The sequence below is a fragment of the Bos indicus genome, chromosome 11 (assembly GCF_029378745.1).
Source record: "Bos indicus isolate NIAB-ARS_2022 breed Sahiwal x Tharparkar chromosome 11, NIAB-ARS_B.indTharparkar_mat_pri_1.0, whole genome shotgun sequence".
In the NCBI taxonomy this organism is placed as follows: domain Eukaryota; kingdom Metazoa; phylum Chordata; class Mammalia; order Artiodactyla; family Bovidae; genus Bos; species Bos indicus.
In genome coordinates, this window is record NC_091770.1 from 26,057,321 (window position 1) to 26,076,210 (window position 18,890).

General features: G+C 35.5%; 1 protein-coding gene, 1 non-coding gene and 1 pseudogene across 2 annotated transcripts in view; 2 read left to right on the forward strand and 1 right to left on the reverse strand.

The window, feature by feature from the left end:
* The window catches only part of LRPPRC (leucine rich pentatricopeptide repeat containing), a 100,286-nt gene that overhangs the window by 15,939 nt on the left and 65,457 nt on the right, over nt 1–18,890 (reverse strand). The window contains exons 26-30 of the mRNA XM_070798575.1: nt 16,411–16,479; nt 15,517–15,607; nt 9,426–9,568; nt 9,185–9,290; nt 4,439–4,565 (exon numbers count right to left, since the gene is read on the reverse strand). Of these exons, the coding sequence (XP_070654676.1) occupies nt 4,439–4,565; nt 9,185–9,290; nt 9,426–9,568; nt 15,517–15,607; nt 16,411–16,479 (536 nt within the window). The remainder of the gene's footprint in view (nt 1–4,438; nt 4,566–9,184; nt 9,291–9,425; nt 9,569–15,516; nt 15,608–16,410; nt 16,480–18,890) is intronic.
* LOC139185758 (heterogeneous nuclear ribonucleoprotein A1-like) lies at nt 6,512–7,883 on the forward strand (annotated as a pseudogene).
* LOC139185995 (small nucleolar RNA SNORD35) lies at nt 18,580–18,666 on the forward strand. Its single transcript, XR_011569572.1, has one exon. It is a non-coding gene; the product is annotated as a small nucleolar RNA SNORD35 (small nucleolar RNA).

The window sequence follows — 18,890 nt, forward strand, 5'->3', positions numbered from 1 at the left end:
CATGATTAAATAAACAAGGAGACACTATTAAAATTAACCTCACTTCTTATGCCAACATTATTACATGTATTATACGATACTTACGTGAAAATATTAACTAAAATTCATTAAAACCACAAGGTAACAAAACTTCTGACACCACACTTGATGTCAAACCTTTTGAAAATCTCAAAACACAGAATATTTTTCTTTTAATAATTTCTTCCTATCTCAAGAAGGTATGTATTCAATACAAATTTGAAATTGGGGATAAACAGGAAGAAAACTCTCCCCAGGTCTATTATATGCTGAATACATACACGTTTTACATACAGAAACTGACCAATCACAACCAAAATGTTTCAAACTGACAAAGGGAGAAAACTACAAAGCATACTGATAACTTTGTGACGGATTCACTAATAGAACAAAATAAGAGAAGTTTACTTCTGATTCTTAATTATGATCTTTCCTTTCGGGAAAAAAATCTAGTAGAGATGTCAGATCAAACTTACTGTGATGATGAGAATATTTCTTATTCATGTCACCCAATAGGGTAGCCACAAGTAACATGTGGCTACCTGGCTACTGTGGTGGAGAAATGGAAACTTTAATTATATTTAATTTCAGTAATTTAAATTTAAGTGGGCAGTTATAGCTAGTGGCTACTGGATTGGACAGCACAGAACTATAGATATTTTAATTTTTAGAGCTGCCAAAATAAAGGAAAAAAAATCACAGAGAGAAAAGGGTATCAATCTTTTAACTCACAATCATCTGCAAAAGTTAATCTGTCTTAACCAAAGAAGATAATATTACAGGGAAAGTTTCATCTTAGAGATTTCAAAGCAATGACTGGTCTATGGATTGTACTTACATAACATGCGTGTGGGGCATTAGGCAGTGATCAGAATTTATCTTACTTTGGATAACAAAAACTGGCCAATCCAGTAAAAAGCATCAGTGATTGATTTAACATTATTTTTAGACAGAATAAATAAGCTAGTAGGAACAAAAGAAAATAAAGTGCTATTCTCCAAAGATAAAGCAGAGCTATCACCACATGATTCTCAAATTTTATAACTATACAGTTCAGTGTTAACAAAGATTTAAAATAACAGTTTATATAACCCTTACTGATTTATGAATAAGTAGTTCCCCTCCTCTGAAAAAATTCACTATACCTAAATTTTTTTTTGGAACACGAAGAAATGTATTTCTAACTAAAAATGAAAGAACATCATTCTTTCAAAAATTTTAAAGGCATTTGTTACTTTTGAGGTTTCATTACTTGTTGGGAAGGTTAAATAACCTTCTTAATAAAACTGAAGAAATCTCATTAGTAAGTAGTCAAGTGAATCTGTAACACATTAGAGACAGCAAAGGTATAGCAAAAACAATGACTGCATTAGTTCAACAGGGAAACAACCGTTCTTAAGAATGAACAAGTGGCATCATGTAGGGAACTATAAGAGACTGCTATTTATGGAGTAATGTGAGAGTAATAGTGCCAGAAAAATACTAGGGGTACAGCCACTTGCCACAGTAGCTCATTTGGCCAGACCATATTAAAGTAATGATGGCTCTAAAAAAAAAAAGCAACAATTCTGTTTCATTCTGATCACTGATGCAGAGCTGGAAGTAGAAAAGATGACCTAGTGGAATGTTGGTAATAAACCAGGAAACCAATGGAGGGAAGTTACAGGACATTCCTTTAGTAACAGAGAACTGGAACTCTAACTTCCACTTCTGAATTCCCAGTCCAGAGGTATTTTCAAAACTACCCAATGCAGATCTAACCCAAGACACAATCCTTACAATTATTCATAGTTAGATACAACATTTTATTGGTTCAAGGAAAAGGATGTGCGCAGATTCCTAGATTAAGTGCCTTTGGGCATTCGAAAGCTTTGCACCTAGGATTCTCTTTGGCTCACACAACTACATGGGGAAGCCATCTACAAAACACTCCCCAAACGGTAACACAGCAAAGATGAAAGTGACCTCAGTAGTACAGCAAGGCTTCGTGAAGATGCAGAGAGGGACGGGAGGAAAGAAGATAAGCCTACATTTTACAGGCTGTGGACGTAAGTGGAAATAGATGGGATGTGCTTATGACCACCTTCTAGGTCAACAGCTTTCACACTTGTTTGATGGAGATTCTCAGTCAGACATGGTAAAAAATGATGTGTTACACCACAAACCAGCACACTAATATACATACACACATATAACAGAGAGCAAATGTTCACAAAATATCTTTACTACATGGAGTGCTTTGGTGTTTTCTATTCATTAAAAAAGATGTTGATTCTGCCCCATTGAATAAAATTCATCATCTACTAACTGGTTACAAATACAATCTGAAAAACGATTCTAGACCAGGGGACTTCAGTAAGAGTATGCACACTGTGAGAATGCTCTAGGCGATGCAAGAAAAGGCTTGTTTCTACTTTTAAATCTTATCCTCTGAAAAATTTCTATTTTTGGACTATGTTTTATAATATATTTACATATCATACAGTAGTGCAGCTCACTGAGAATGGTATGTGATCAAAATGTTTAAGACACAAGATTCTTGAATCAGCTGGGATGTCTAGTAAAATGCAGATTCTTGGGCCCTACCCTAGATCAGGCGAGTCAGAACTTCTGGGGTGGGCGGAGAGGAACCTGTGCTACCAGAATGTGAGGTTCGCTGTTCAAGAAGCAGCCAAGTTACAATGAAAGAATTATATAATCTGTGCTTTGAGGAAGTATTTCAGAGGTCTTTGTGGCCAACCTCACGATTATAAGACTTTTGAAAAAGTTTTCTTTCTTTGTTTCCATCTCCTCAGATAATCTCAACTCAAAACTCTCAATATCCAATTCTCAACACAAAATGTCCCCCTTTTTTTCCTGCTGTCCCTTCCTCCCAAATCCCTGTTGCCTCAAAAATACCTTTGATAATTAAGCATAGTGTTTAGTCAATACTTTTTTGAGAAAAGTAACTTTTGGAAAAAATCTGCACCTCCTGGATGACTTCAATGGTTGTAGATGACAGGATGCTGTTCAATGTCAAATTTTTCAAGTCACTAATTGAGGATATACTGAGTATTCCTCAGATAGATAATTTAATTACTAACAGCAACTGAGTAAACACACAAATGAGACACAATGCATTAAGAATCTAACCTTAAGTCTTAGTGTGGCTGTTCAATATCAAATATACAAATGACTCAAGATCATAGATATATATGATGCATGGGTATATCCATATACGTGCACTTATATGTACATATTAGGAATGTATATATATACACATGGCATGTGTATATATACAGAGATATAGATGTATTTCCATAGACAAGTACAATCACACACAACATATTTTTCAAAATAGAATATCAAAACATAAACAGTAAATATGGCCCTATGGTGCCTAACTTTAACATAACACTAATATTAACATCAGGTTTTCCAGTGAACTCCAAGAATGGCAAACATCCGTCTTCTATTCAGGATTCTAATATTCCAAAAGTGCTGCAACTTAAAGATTTTGAAGGCCAAAAATTAGCCAGGAAACATCATTTCAAAACTTGCAATATACTAGGAACACACTGACTTTTGCCATTGAAAAATAAAGCTATTGACTCATTAACAGGACAGGTCTACATACCAGAGCAGGTAACCTTGATCCACTCCTTTCTAGGCCCTTCCTCATTATTTACTTAACTTCTGAAGTTAATTCCTTGGGAATAAGACAACTGAGTCAGTTAACTAACACATCAGGGAAGAAAGCTTTACTTTTCTGATTTAAAAAGTATTTTACTCTAAGGAACTAGCCAGAGAGACAAAACCATTACCACTTACACACCACAAAACAGGTTACAAAACAAGAAGGGACAGAGAAAAGGTATTTAAAATGTGCTGAGTACCATATATTTTTTTCCTACTTCACCCTATGTCTTTCAATGCCTAGAAGAATTAATGTAAGATTTATTATCATTTCATTACAGAGAAGAAAAACTGAGGTTCAGATAGGAACAAATTTTCCAAAGGGCTTTCAAGTACAATTCAAAGCCTTGCCTAAGTTCAAAACCCTTGATGCCTTCATATATTAGGCTGCTTCCACCATAAAAGGTACACAGATCGAGCTGCTGAACAAGAAATAAAACAGATACCTATAAAACAAAACAGAACCCTCCTCCCAGAAAAACCAAACTACTTTTCTGTATATGAATAGCATACATGAGTTGTGAGATTCTATACGGTAAAAATAAAATAAACTGCAGTGTGCAGGACAAATAAAAGTTCTATCTTTTGTAGTTTAAAAACCCCCTTAAAATTAAAAAACCATTTATATAATTCCTATGGGTAGTTGAAGACAATTAAGCAACTGTTACTATAATACATTAGAAAAATCCTAATTATAGGTTTTTCTTTTTTGAGTGTGAAGTTTAATAAATGAACTGATACTTACAAATCTTTCACTTGCATTGCTTGCGTAGAATTATCCTTCATCAAAAGTAAGTTTATAAGCCTGGCATAAGCTTCATTGTCAAACACAATGTTTTGCTTTTTTGCTGTCAGGAAAATATTAAATGCATCTATGAAGGAAAACAAAAAATGAGATGACATTATTCTGAAATGGCAAAAAGGAGGGGGAAAGCCCTGAAGCAAAGCCCCAAACTCCCTATTTCTGCTTCTTTTAATACTCACCCAGTACACCCCTCTAAGAGATACATACTGACCAAATAAGCAGATGGTATCACTGTTCCAATCTTTAAAAAAGTAAGGGACAGTTTTGGAAACTACTACTTAATTCCAGTGGATGGTAATACAAAGGGCTTCCTTTTACAATGATTTTTTCATACTAGCTCTCTAAAGTCAATAAATTATTTTCATGGCAGTAAAAACAGAACACAGCTCTTCTGAATTTGTTTGTCAAAAGATCCCAGTTTCAAAATAAACTGTAAAATGTGTGTTAAAGTCCAAATAAACCAGGGGTGTAATTTAGATTGAGGGGAGCAAAAGATTCACTTTAAAGCAATCTTTAATCTATAAGTGGGTGGTTACTACGGTTAACATTTCAACACAATAGCATTAAAGTGAATATAGCCTATAATTCTAAAATTAGGAGATCAAATTATTTGGCTACGACAGGACTTATACAAAAACATACAATTTTCAAATATACAGATATCTAACAAGTAAACTAAGCAACATTTGTTTGACTGATTAACAGTTTTATTTCACTTGTTCACAATAACTGTCAGTGAATGAAAAGATGTTACCAAAAGAGAAGTAACTACACTTTTCAGTCACTTACTTTTCTGAAATAAAATTGCCTGGCTATAAACACCCAACTGAAACTATAATCCACACTCTGTTGTGTATAAACAAGTCACAAAAAAGGTGGGGCATAACGGAACTATCACTCAAGACCTTTTATGGATATAAAGCTCCATGTAAAGAAATACAGAACACATAACTAGGAATGAAGATGATATTAAAGCTCAGAAGAATATTCTGTGCTACTTTAGACATTTCTTAACAAGCAGGAAAAAAAAAAAGAAAGCCCAAGCAGAAATTATGCTTGTGTTTACAAGTTATGGGAGCATGAACTAACCCTTCAATTAAACTGAAGAGACAATACCGAAAACTTAACCTTTCAAGTTAAATTCTGAGAAAACAAGAGAAAAAGATATGACACTAATATTTGCATCTTAACTAAGAAAAGACAGACTTTATCATTCAGTATATAATGCATATATTTTTCTTTAAAGGTAGCTTAGAAATTATGATGTATTGTAATTACTGGCTACATCCCAACAAGCATATATAATAGGTTCACTACTTTGCTAAGTGAAAATTTACAGTAAGTAAAGTCTGAGTACTTAAGATCAACAACGTAATACAGAAAAGCTTACTAGTTGTTTTCTAAAATTGTAGTATTGAATTCAGTTTTCAAAGTACATTTTGCCAAGCGCTTCTATACAAAAGTAACTAAAACCTCTTGAATTAACAGAATGAAACCAACTAGATAAATGCATATGGTATATTAAAACTAAAGCAGGGGTATATCTTTATATTTATAATGCATTATATTTAGTTAACTGGTTAGATGTTTTTACTTAAATAAAAACAACTAAAAAAGGCAATATATGGAGTTTTGGAATCTTAAAATAGGAAGTATACACTAACTGTACATTCATTTCAGTTAAATCAAAATTCTATTAGAATATTTAAACAGTATCGATAATAATGAACTTTAGGTTTAAGAGATACATGGCAAAAGACTCAAGCATGTATTAGACTGAATATGCAGCCAAAGAAAGTAACTCAGAAAGAATAAAGTTATTCTGCAGGATTGAGAAAGCTTAAAAGTTTAGCTTAATTCCTACCTCAGACACTGTATATCTGTGTCACAAAACCTGTCACAAAATTTCTAGTTAAGAAATTAAGAGGGAGATATGTTCGTTATGTTCCTCCTTTCTGCCCATGGACGCCGCCCCGAAAGCATCATTGAAGTTGCCCCGTCTCCACTGCCATCATGTCGAAGTCAGAGTCTCCCAAAGAGCCCGAACAGCTATGGAAGCTCTTCGTTGGAGGACTGAGCTTTGAAACAACCGATGAGAGTCTGGGGAGCCATTCTGAGCAATGGGGAATGCTCACAGATTGTGGTAATGAGGGATCCAAACACCAAGTGCTCCAGAAGCTTTGGGTTTGTCACATACGCCACGGTGGGAGGTGGATGTGGCCAGGAATGCAAGGCCACACAAGGTGGACGAAGAGTTGTGGAATCAGAGGGCCATCTCAAGAGAAGATTCTCAAAGACCTGGTGCCCACTAAACTGTGAAAAAGATTTTTGTTGGTGGCATTAAAGAGGACACTGAAGAACATCACCTGAGGGGTTATTTTGAACGGTATGGGAAAACTGAAATGACTGAAATCGTGACTGACTGAGGCAGTGGCAAAAAGAGAGGCTTTGCTTTTGTAACCTTTGATGACCATGACTCCGTAGATAAGATTGGTCATTCAGAAATACCACACTGTGAATGGCCACTACTGTGAAGTGAGCCCTCTCTAACCAAGAGATGGCTAGTGCTTCAGCCAGCCAGAGAGGTCGAAGTGGTTCTGGAAACTTTGGTGGAGGTTGTGGAGGAAACCTCAGTGGTCAAGGTGGCTTTGGTGCAGCCATCGTGGTGGCAGATTCGGTGGCAGTGGGGATGGTTATAATGGATTTGGTAATGATGGAAGCAATTTTGGAGGTGGCGGAAGCTACAGTGATTTTGGCAATTACAACAATCTTTACATTTAGGACCCATGAAAGGAGGAAATTTTGGAGGCAGAAGTTCTGGCCTGTATGATGGTGGAGGCCAATACTTTGCCAAACCACAAAATCAAGGTGGCTATGGTGGCTCCAGCAGCAGCAGTAGCTATGGCAGTGGCAGAAGGTTCTAATTACTGCCAGAAAACAAGGCTTAGCAGGAGAGGAGAGCCAGAAAAGTGACAGGGAAGCTACAGGTTACAGCAGATTTGTGAACTCAGCCAAGCACGGTGGTGGCAGGGCCTAGCTGCTACAAAGAAGACATGTTTTAGACAATACTCATGTGTATGGGCAAAAAACTTGAGAACTGTACTTGTGACTAATTGTGTAACAGGTTATTTTAGTTTCTGTTCTGTGCAAAGTATAAAGCATTTCAACAAAGGGTTTTTAATGTAGATTTTTTTTTCCCCACCCATGCTGTTGATTGCTAAATGCAATAGTCTGTTCATGATACTGAATAAATGTCTTTTTTTTTTTTTTAAGGTGCTGTGTAAAGTTAGTCTACTCTGAAGCCATTTTGGTAAACTACTCCAACAGTGTGAAGTTAGAATTCCTTCAGGGTGACGTCAGGTTCCATTTGAAATTTATTTACAACCTGCTTTGGTGGAGAAGCTATCGTCTTCAGAACCTTGGTGTAGTTGAACTGACAGTTATTTTGTTGTGACCTGGAGTTCACCGTTAAAAGGGTCACCCTTGCCAAGTCATGGAGTTCTTTTTTGGTTATTAATGATTGTTGGCATATCCTATGCGATATATTTAAAATGAATTATGGTACCAATAAAGTTATAGATGGGAATGAAGCTTGTGTATCATCTATTATCACGTGTAATCAATAAAAAATTTAATGCCCTCTTGGGAAGAAAAAAAAGTTAAGAGGTTCTATAAATTCCTAAACTGATGGCTTTCTATGGAAGAGAACTCAAAACTGTCAATACTAGAATGAAAACAAATCTGCTGCATAATGGTTAAATTATCATAAAGCATACTTGGAAATCTAGATAAAAACTGGAGAAATTAGAGATAACAGAAGCATTCTACAGAGTAAACTTAAGTGAAGAAAATGGAAGTAGTGTATGATCTGGGAAGAGTATGATGAAGTCTGAATGAAAACATCTAGAATGTGAAAGGCAAGCTTGTATCAGAGGGTTCAAGATAGTCACAGAAATTTTAAAGTAGTTTAAGAGAGGTAGGCACACCTTCTGGAAATATCACCACTGAAAAAAGGGAAGAAGAGCAAGAAACGGGTCTCATATCCAGCCTACAACCTTGAGATGTTAAGCAGAGATACTGTATGAAGCGTAAAGTCCTAATCGTTTTTTGCTTTCACATAAAATCAAAACATGTAACAAATACATTTGCCAAAAAATTCACGATCACGTTATTTTCAAAGTGCAATTTTGATAAAATAACATGTATTTTAGTTTTCATTATGAAAAATTTCAAGTGTACAGAAAAATATAAGGTATAGTATAATGACCCCCACCATATACCCATTGCCTACATCTAATAAGCAACATGTTTCCTGATCTGTTTAACCTTTAAACACATGGCTCCTGACTTAAATATTTTATGGCTTATGGCTTAAGTATTTTAAAATGAATTACAGAAATCTTCAGTTTTTTCATTTCTCAATACTTCACTACTGATCTCAAAACTTAATGACATCTATAAATCATAAGCTGTTATTCTATCTAATATAAACATGAGAGTGATTCCTTAATTACCTACTACTGAGTCGACATTTAAATTTTCCCAATTGTACCAAAATGTCTTTGTTAAATGAAAGAAAATAACTAATATATACAGAGAATTCCATCTCTTCCTAAATCACTACTGACCTGCTGGGCTTAGACCCCACGCTGCTCTCTAAACGAAGACCCCAGGGCACGTGTTTACCTTTGTTTCTCCTCGTGCGGCAGGCATTCAATAGCTCTTTCTGGAGATTAACTTCTACAGGTGAGGGTAATGAAGTTGGGGAATCTTTTTCTTCCTCATACCACAACTTAAAAATAAAATTATTCAGTTAAAGAAAAAGTGGTAAATACAGCAACCATTTCAATGTAAAGCTGGGTTAATCTATAACCTAAATTTACATCGACGACAAAATCTATTATGCTTGTAGTTAAAAACAAATTACCTCGGGTACATCAAATGGAACCTCTTGATTATTGTTCCTAAGGATTTCTGCTAATAACCTTAATGTCTTCTCACGAGGAATAATATTTTCTTCTTGCATTTTATTCCAGACAGCATCAGCTTTTTGCCAGTCACCATTTACTTCTGTAAAAATAAATAGAAACTAATGAACATACTAAACAAAATTCATGAAAATATTGAAAACGTTTTATTTGCTGCTAAAGCAAGTATTCCAAACACTGCCTCCAGGGAAAGGGTATTGCGGACCAAAAGTGAGAAGACTTCTCTCTGTACACCCTTTTGTACCTTTTGAAGTTTAAACCACAGAAAGTCCTTACCTATTAAAACACAAGAAAAGAAAAACCACACTTCATTAAAAACTTCTCAACTACGAGCAGTAGACTCTGGAAAGATGACAGGATGCACATATACAGTCCAGTAGACAGCTACAATGACTGAAAACGTACAAAGGTATGAGCTTTGTCAAAAGCGACAAATCAACAAAGTTTTTTGCTTAGTTCAATAGGGAGAATCCTGTCTCTTCTGTCGACCTTAAGAACTTCTGTCAGTGTGTAATAGATTTCTCATGTCAACAGACTTAAGTAAGATTACAGGGGGAGAGGAAGGTTATTGGAAAGAAACTGGCAGGTTTCCTTCATAATGAAATATCTAGTTTCTTCTGTGTGATAACCTAGTTTTCACAAATAGCAAAAACTTTAAGAATCAAGACTTCATTTTTAAACATTCTATGAATTTTGAAAAAAGAGAAAGTCATTTAAGTTTCTGCCTGTGAAAAATTAGAGCAAAATATGAAAAAACTTATGACACTAAGTTCAATACACCTGTTACAAAGAAATACTGTTTTAAAAGTGGCCTTTTGAAAATATGAATAAGAAATATCTCAATGGTGTATGGTCAGCTGCAGGAAGAGGGTTTGTTTCAGGACACGAATGTTTCAGAAAACATAAGAATGTTTGTTTCTCAAAAATATCAAAATACTAAAACACATTAAATTTTCCTAGATTTCCTCCCACCCTAAAATTGAAAAGCTAATAAGCTTTTTGATAACGGACTCTTCAAAGTAAAAAAAACTCAAAGAACAAAAACAAAACACATTCACACTCCATCAGAAACGTCCAGTAAAGAAAAAGAAAACAAGTAGAAAATTTCCTAGGAGTCATACATAGATGGCAGCCCAAGGTTTCATACGGAATATACTAAAAGGTGAACCAAACAGTAGAAATTAACCTAAAGTTCAGAGTGATTTTATATACACTTTGATAATAAAATCAGCCTAACTAACATAAAATCCTTACTAAATTTACAATTTTCAAAGCAAGATTCTCATAAGCTAATTATGCTTTTCCTTCATTAAGATGTTTTCATGTAATATAAAATTCAACAGTAATTTTTCAAGTATGTTAATATATAAAACATTTTAACTTTATATATATAAAGGTTATCAAATACACTTTAATTAAATAAAAACAAAAACCCAAGCCCCCAAATCTTTAATTCTGTAGAAAGGGAAAGGTGGACCACTTCTGTTTCATGCCAAAGGGTACTATGGACTGTGGAGGACACAGGGAAAGTTTCCACACACTGGGGACAGAACTGCTTAGGCACTTTTTTTAAGCTAATAATTATTATTTCGGATAGTGAAGAGATGGATACAGTTCCATGCTTTCAGACTGGAAGGAGTATGGGAAGATAATTCACTTTGGTAGAACAGGCTACAACAGAGAGGCACCTGTTCAAATGGACTAACAGCTTACAAGAAAATATTTCAGAATACAGGTGAGAACTAGACAGTGTATACAGCACGAAACTGAGATATACACACTTTCTATCTTGGAAATGTACCTGGATCACAGAATATAGAACAAAAATTTGAGGCAACCAAACTAGTCAGTGCCAAAATCGGTAGCCATGCTCTCACCAAGACACAGAAAGGCTAAGGCTTTAATAATATACCCCGGGGGCTTTAAATTCCTTTAACCAAAACAACAACAATCATACTTGTTATCTGAAAAATCAAACAGCCCACAGACTTGGCTGTAACCAGGGAATGGACACTGCCTCAGTAATTCCATCACTTTCCTGGAACTCATGGTTCCTTCTTTAAAGAACAAGAGCACTGATGTACTAAATGATCTGAGAACTCTTAAACTATAAAAACCAAGGAATTTTTGACACTATCAGTGAATTTTACAGGAACATAGCTGTGGGACTTCACTGTGGGGCCATCTGACCAGCATGTAACAACAGTTGGCACTTCACACACGGTTCCTATAGTGTTAAACTGAGACAAAGATTTCTAGAGTTCAGAGTTTTAATTATAAAGTTGGCAAGTTTTTATGTATTACTGACAGGATGGGGTAGTTTCTAAATTTCCCATGTGTCAATCACCAGATTATGGTCTCTAAATATCATTCCTCTCTAAAATAAAGTTTGGACAGGAATTACGCTACATAAGCCGGGATGGTCCTGCTTGGCCTAAATATACGGACCTATCAAAGACTAATGCAGAATGTCAAATGACACAGGGAGCTGATGTAAAGAGGTTCCCAGTGGCCAAAGACGGGACAATTTGGGCACCAAAAAGAATAATGACTGCAAGGAAATGAAACACAAATATACCAAAGAGTTCATAAACTCATTAAAAAAATGTTTAATGACCAACTTAGGAGGTTCCAGGGATACCAGCACTTAAAACTGGTTAACTAAAAGGAGAAAAGCAAGCATGTACCTTTTCCTATGAATTTATTTCATATTAACAAAATAAGCTACAGAACACAGCGCACAAAACATGTAGAGCATTAAACAATCAGAATAATAATAGGTGTATATGCAAAAAAATACACGGATACAAATGTAGAGAGAGTGATTTGGAAGGATGGCCATGGACACATTAACTCAGGTATTGTGTGGACACAACATTTGACGTTTTGCTTTGTATACTGCTGTACTGGCTGGGCCCTTCAGTGATTCAGAATACATTCATGTTGTGTGTGTGATAATGGAGGAGGGAAGACTATACAGCATGAAAAAGAAATGTCAATGGTCATAAGTAAAGAAAATAGCACCTAAATAACATCTTAGGATAAACACTCAGGGCGGTTTTCCTGTTTTCTTTTTCCTCCCAGTTGTGCCATGCAGCACATGGGATCTTAGTTCCCTGAATAGAGATCAAACCCAGGTCCCCTGCAGCGGAAGCATGGAGTCATAGCCACTGGACCACTAGGGAAATCCCATAAGTGTTCATGTTTTAAATGTTGGGGTTTTAAAAATAGATTCAAAGAACTTTTATCGCAAAATTATGAATGTAAGGCAGCTCAAGTTTTGGCGAGAGTACTTTACATATACAAAGAATAAATTCTCTTCTTTGTATATGTAAAGAAACTGAAGTGTTTTGAATATAATAAAACTGTAAGAAGAAAAAACTGTCCTTTAGAAATAACAGAATATTCCTTATTAGTAATGTTAAAATAATAATATATATGCAGGTGAGGGAGTTGTTTCATTCATGTAATGTTTGTTGCAGGGCTTAGGAGCTAATTTCACAAGACTATCACAGTGGGAAGTCAAAATATCTTAGAAAGGAGAGAACTAAAGTTTGAATTATGGCAGATTCCTATAACAGATCACCTTTGAACATCATATTATTAAGTAGAAAAGGAAAGCTGGTTTAGTAGAGCTAGTATTTACAGGAATGAAGAGAGTTACATTTTTATTCCTTAACCTCCATTATAGTTCCATGGAGGCTGGGTGTTACAGAACCATGGAGCAATGTATCTCTGTCTTGTGCATGTTTCTGTAGTGTGCTGTAATTCACAACAAAGTAAGTGTGTACATGTGTGTGAAAGGTACTATTTTAAAATAAAACAAGCAAAACTGCCCTTTAACAAATACTCCGAAATAATAAAATGAACTTTCAAGGGCTAAAATTATATTATGAAAAAGAATGAGTTCATAAAAAATTCCAATACACTGAACAAACTGTTTTCTCAGAAATCCAGTCTGGACTTTTCATGTGTTACAGGGCCACATTCTGTATATCATTCCATACTACATGTTCCTTTTCAAATAAATTGTGCTTTATAAATTATTCAACATATTTAAGTAGTGGTCCAAGTTAGAGGGCAAAAAAGGGGCAGGGGGCACATGCAGGAGGAGACAGCTTGCTTCTTCTTTCAGAAAGGGAAGGTTTAGGGTTACCACAACCACATTATTGATTCATAACATGACAGAAGCTGGGTTAAAAAGTATACACTTCCCTATGATGATTCCTCTGGATTCCAGTCCCATGAGAGGCCACTGTCATGCTATCTCACCCTCAGAGGCTCCTCGGCTGAGCAGAGGAGAGCTTCTCAGACTATTGGCTCAAATACAGAGCTGGGAGGGGGTGTCCATCAGAACAGACAGAGGGATTAAAGAAAACGCTAATAAACCTCAGAGTTTACTGGTAAGAGTTCCTGCTTATCCCTAAAGGAAATTTTAAGATGAACTTAAAACTTGTTTTTCCTTTTCTTCCTTTTGCTGACAATAGCAAAAGGTCAGCTCCAGAGGGAGAAAGAAGCCTGTAAAGCCGGCCGCCTCTCATCTTCCCTGGACGCACCTCCTGTGTCCTTGCAGCTGTTCTTTCAGCCCAAGGGATCGGCAGTCCCAGCTCAGGTCCAGCTCTTCTGAAGAACGCCAGTTTTCTATCTGCAGTGCCTACCTCAATGCTAGCACTGTGGGCTTCAGAGATATTTCTGAATCAAAGACTTCTATGGGGATGACTTTAAAGGTTGAAAACTCATTTAGATGTATCACTTCGGTATTTTTAGTTTGCAAAAAATTAGAACTTATGAAAGAAAGAATTCTCTCAAAGTAAGAAAATCAGGGGGAGTGGGGAGAATTAGCACTTTAATACAGGTTATAAACTACTAATTAAGGATTAAATGCCTAAAACCCAAGTTTTAAAATTCTATACATTCAACAACAACCTCAGTGTTGGATGCCAGAATCTGATCATCATTCAAGGGAAAAGTTTTAAGAATTACATGTGAACTGTATGTCAATGTAACCAACGAATGAAATGTAAGATTTCCAGCATATTTAATATACACCATCAAGATGTAAGACAAAGCCTCCAATGATGATAAATACGAGTTCAAAAAGACAAATGAATCAGCTTATTCACTGCTGTCTATGTTTGGTGAAGGAAAAAGAAGAATAAATCGAGATCAAATATCTTATGTAGGAAAGGAAGGAAGAAAGGTCACCGACTATTCCGTCGTTTCTCTCCACAAAATACCTTAAGAGACTACACAGTTCCAGATGTGTAAACTTGCATAAACATACTAGACAACTCCTTAACAGCAGAGACCCCAAGTTTCAGAAATGACCGTCACTTTCAACCCTTAGTGCAAATACAAATTCAGCTTAGGGAAACAATTAAGGTTGTGAACAAAGATTAAGGTATAAAGATGACTAATGTAGTGTTTTATAAGACGGAAAACTAAAATCTAGTCACACGTCTAGCAGTCGGAGACAAGTTGAGTAAACTCTAATATATCTGTTCAATATAGTCACTGGCGGATGATAAAGTGCAGGAAAAGGTTGGTAATATAGAACTGAGTCAAAACTATCTTACAATACAATCACATTTTGAAAAGGAATTTTTTACAATGAGTCTGTATATAAACATGCATTTTTCTGGAAAAATATCTAGACGCATGAATATGTCAATGATTACTTATAGAAGTAATAATATAGACTGATAAATTTACTAAAGAATTTAAATTAAAAGAAAAAAAGAATAGTTTCTCCTCAAAAACACCCATTAAATTCTGTGGCTCTGATGAAGAGTTTACTCACTTTCTCATTATTGCAGTAAGAATGTCAGGGAAGACCGTAGGATGTCTAGTGAAACAACACAACATTTTGTGATATAAATTCAATCTAGCCTCTACTTGAGCCTCTGTGGAAGACTCCACAAGTGAAAACCCCCAGGAGCTTCCTCAGGGCCTGATGTTCCTTTCCAGGCACTGCCTTCCACAGAATAAATGTCTCAAAATAAAAACATGAGAAAGAGTCATATTACTTACTATATAGTTTTAGCAGACTGTAGTATAGCTGGTCTCTATCACATTCAAATAGCTTCTGTGTCAGCTCCACTAATTTTTCTAGAGTTTCAACCTTAAAAATAAGATTAACAGAGGGATCTAGATTGTATAAAGGATGCATTTTATAGTTGACAAGTCACAGGTGAATAATCCTTCAAATCAGCTTTACCCAAAGGGCAGGCTAACTTTACTTCAAAGGTTAAAGGACTGAGCACAAGAATGCAACTGTACTTAATGCCACTAACTATACATGTTAAGAATGATTAAAATGATAAATGTGATGCCATACGTATTTTATCACAATTAAAAACAATTTTAAACTAAAGAGCTAAAGGATTCTTTGGAGACAAGAATACATATGAATGACTCTCTAGTTGTGAAAACCTCCACAGAGGAGCATTTTGGAAAATTCAAAGATACTGAGGGTGGAGGACTCAGTGAGTACATCTATATCTGTTAACAGGAATATTCTCCACCCCAACTTTATACTCCTCTTTCCCTGTGGCTTTTTCTTGGCACGATGTGAGAGGCATCTGGGCTGGAGTAAAGTAGAAACTCCACTGGGCTCCCATCAAGCATTTCCTCTGGTCACTAACGACTGAAGCAGGTTTCAACTGCCAAGGAAACGTCAGCCCTGCTCAAACCAACAAGCAGAATGAAGCCAGCTGAAATCTTCAGAGCCCATGTTATTATTTTTAGGGATTCTGTAGACCTCAGGAACCAGAATTAAGTGATTGCTTATTTGGAAAATCACCAAGGTAACCAAAGGTAAGCAAAGCTACATCTCATGAAATCCCCAACTGCTCACAGGACATGGAGGACACTTGCTTTCTACTCACAGTTTTGGGTGAGGGAGACCAGAAATTAAACACAAACCTGATTATTTGCAATACATCTATCACAAAACCACTGAAGTCTTGTAGGCCGAGCTCTAATGCCTGGAGTCTGTAAAATAAAATAATCATACAGCACACAAGGTAAGGCTTTAGCCAAATGTTAATTTTCCCTCAATGACAGTTTTCCTTCTAATGACCCTGGCTGCCTCCTTCCCAAATGTATATACTAAAAGAAATCTATAACTTAATCCCACAGTTATCAAGGACCTTTAGGATTAGAACAACCTATACTTAACCAATGTCTAGCAGATTCGGGTTATTTCAAAATGCTACTCTGTAGGTCAATTTTAATTCCATAAATCTATAATTATTAAAAATGGCTAAGCGTTCTGTAGTTGAAAAAGAAAGAAACCTTGAAATGATGGACTAAATCAACTCCAAAATATATCAAATTAGACACACACACACACACACTTTATAGAGATCCCAAGAGATTCAGAAAGCAAAAATTATTAATACGTTTCATAGACTTAATAATTATCACAATGATAAACCCATGGCTTTTACAGAAACATGCCTTGTAAAACTTAGTGATGAAAGTATTCTGATGACCACACATGCCTGCCTAGTATCGAAAACTAAATGTTTCAAGAGCTAGGTACTAAAAACAATCCAAGTACTCAGTTAGTTCATAGTCTTAGCTTATTTCAATAATTGAGATGTATGTTATAGCCTCAATTAGGAATAACTAATAATTAGTCAATAATTCTAGTTTCAAAACAATTACTTTACAGTTTTGGATACTAAAATAAAAGACAAACCACTTCACATTTAATTTCAAGGATCTATCACTCTACCCACAGCATCTTCATCATCTATGAGGGCTTCCCTATGGAAACACTACAGTATTTAATACATGATCACAGTATTATGACAAGAAAACAACATACCCTGGCAGCTCCAGTCCAGAGGACATGCCTTTACTGCTCTGTTCACTCAGTTTTGTGGACTACACCAAGCAACCCTCAAATCTGATCTCTTATTTCTAAGTCCTCATTATGTTTTATTTCTTAATATTGTACAATGTTAAATTAAAAGCTGATGCAAGAACCAACATCTCAGGGCTTTGGTAGAACGACAAAAAAATTGGTATAGAAGTTTGTAAATTAAGTGTTCTCATTCTAACTGTGCAAGTACCCAGATTTTGGGTTACAAGAAATAAATGTGGAATAAATTAACTGTTGATATATATATATATTCTCAAACATCACTAATATTTACTTTCACATCCAATTTCTACTCAAGGATGTTCTCACATTATCTGTTCTGTTTCACGTGCATTACACTGAAAACGAAGCCAACATCAAATGTACACAAAAAGCCCTTGAAAAAAATACTAGATAATCCTCTTTAGAACATGGCAAAATGTAAGGGCTACATTCACTTACAACTTTCAATATTACTGCTCATCCAAATGGCAATGATCTAAATAGCACAACTTTCATGGCAAACTCTTCCTTTTTGTGGCCGATTAATCTGCCTGTCACTGGCAGGACAACTGACTTATATGGCAGATATTCCTATGCTTCATTATGAAATTAAGGACTGTTTTCCCAAATCAATCTCAATCATCAAAAGAACATCTAGGTCAGATTAACTAAATCTCCTAGGCTTCTGTAACAGTCTACATTTCTGGCTTATCTCTTAACATCTTATTGAATTTTAAACACTGTAAGTTGAAAGCAAAAAAAAAAAAAAAAGAAAATGTAATAAAAACATGGAGAATAGAATTCTAATTGGGATGCTAAATATAACTTATCCAAAACTAGTTAATGCTTAATTAAAACAATGAACTCATCTTTAATTTTTCCTGTTTTTCCTATGCACAATCTATTTAATAGACAGTGAGGATAAAGTAATTATTGTAATTTAAAAAAACAAACAGCATGTTTGTTTCCACCTGGGTTACTGTGCTTCAAAACACACTTTGTGCAGCTGCAATTCAGAACCAGGTTCACTTGTATTAGAAAAAAGTAATCCCAATTTAAAAAATAATTTTCATTAATTTCGTTACATCACTGATATAAATTTGCTTTTTTCATAACAGGCTTCTATGTATATAAGTAGAAACAGATATTAAGTATAATATTGATACTTATCATTTTGAAGTGAAAACAGATGAATATTCTTCTACTTCAAACTCCACCTCAGCAAATGATGTCTATTTCACGATGGTCTTCAGATGCCCACCCTGGGCAGTGCTGAGAAGGCCACTTGGCACAACTGATGCTGGAAGCAGGGCTTCCTGGGAACCCTACTCAACGGCTCCCTGCTTCCTGGACACCCCGGGCTGCCCATGGCTCCCTTCCCTGTGGGGCCTGACCAGGAACTGTCCCCCGTCCCCGCAGGAAAAAAAAAAAAAAAAAAAGACAAACTCCACCTCAAAGGAAATCATTTTAAATTTAACTAAAATAGTGATTTTTACCTGTTCTGAGTTTTGTTACCATTACTGCTAGAAAT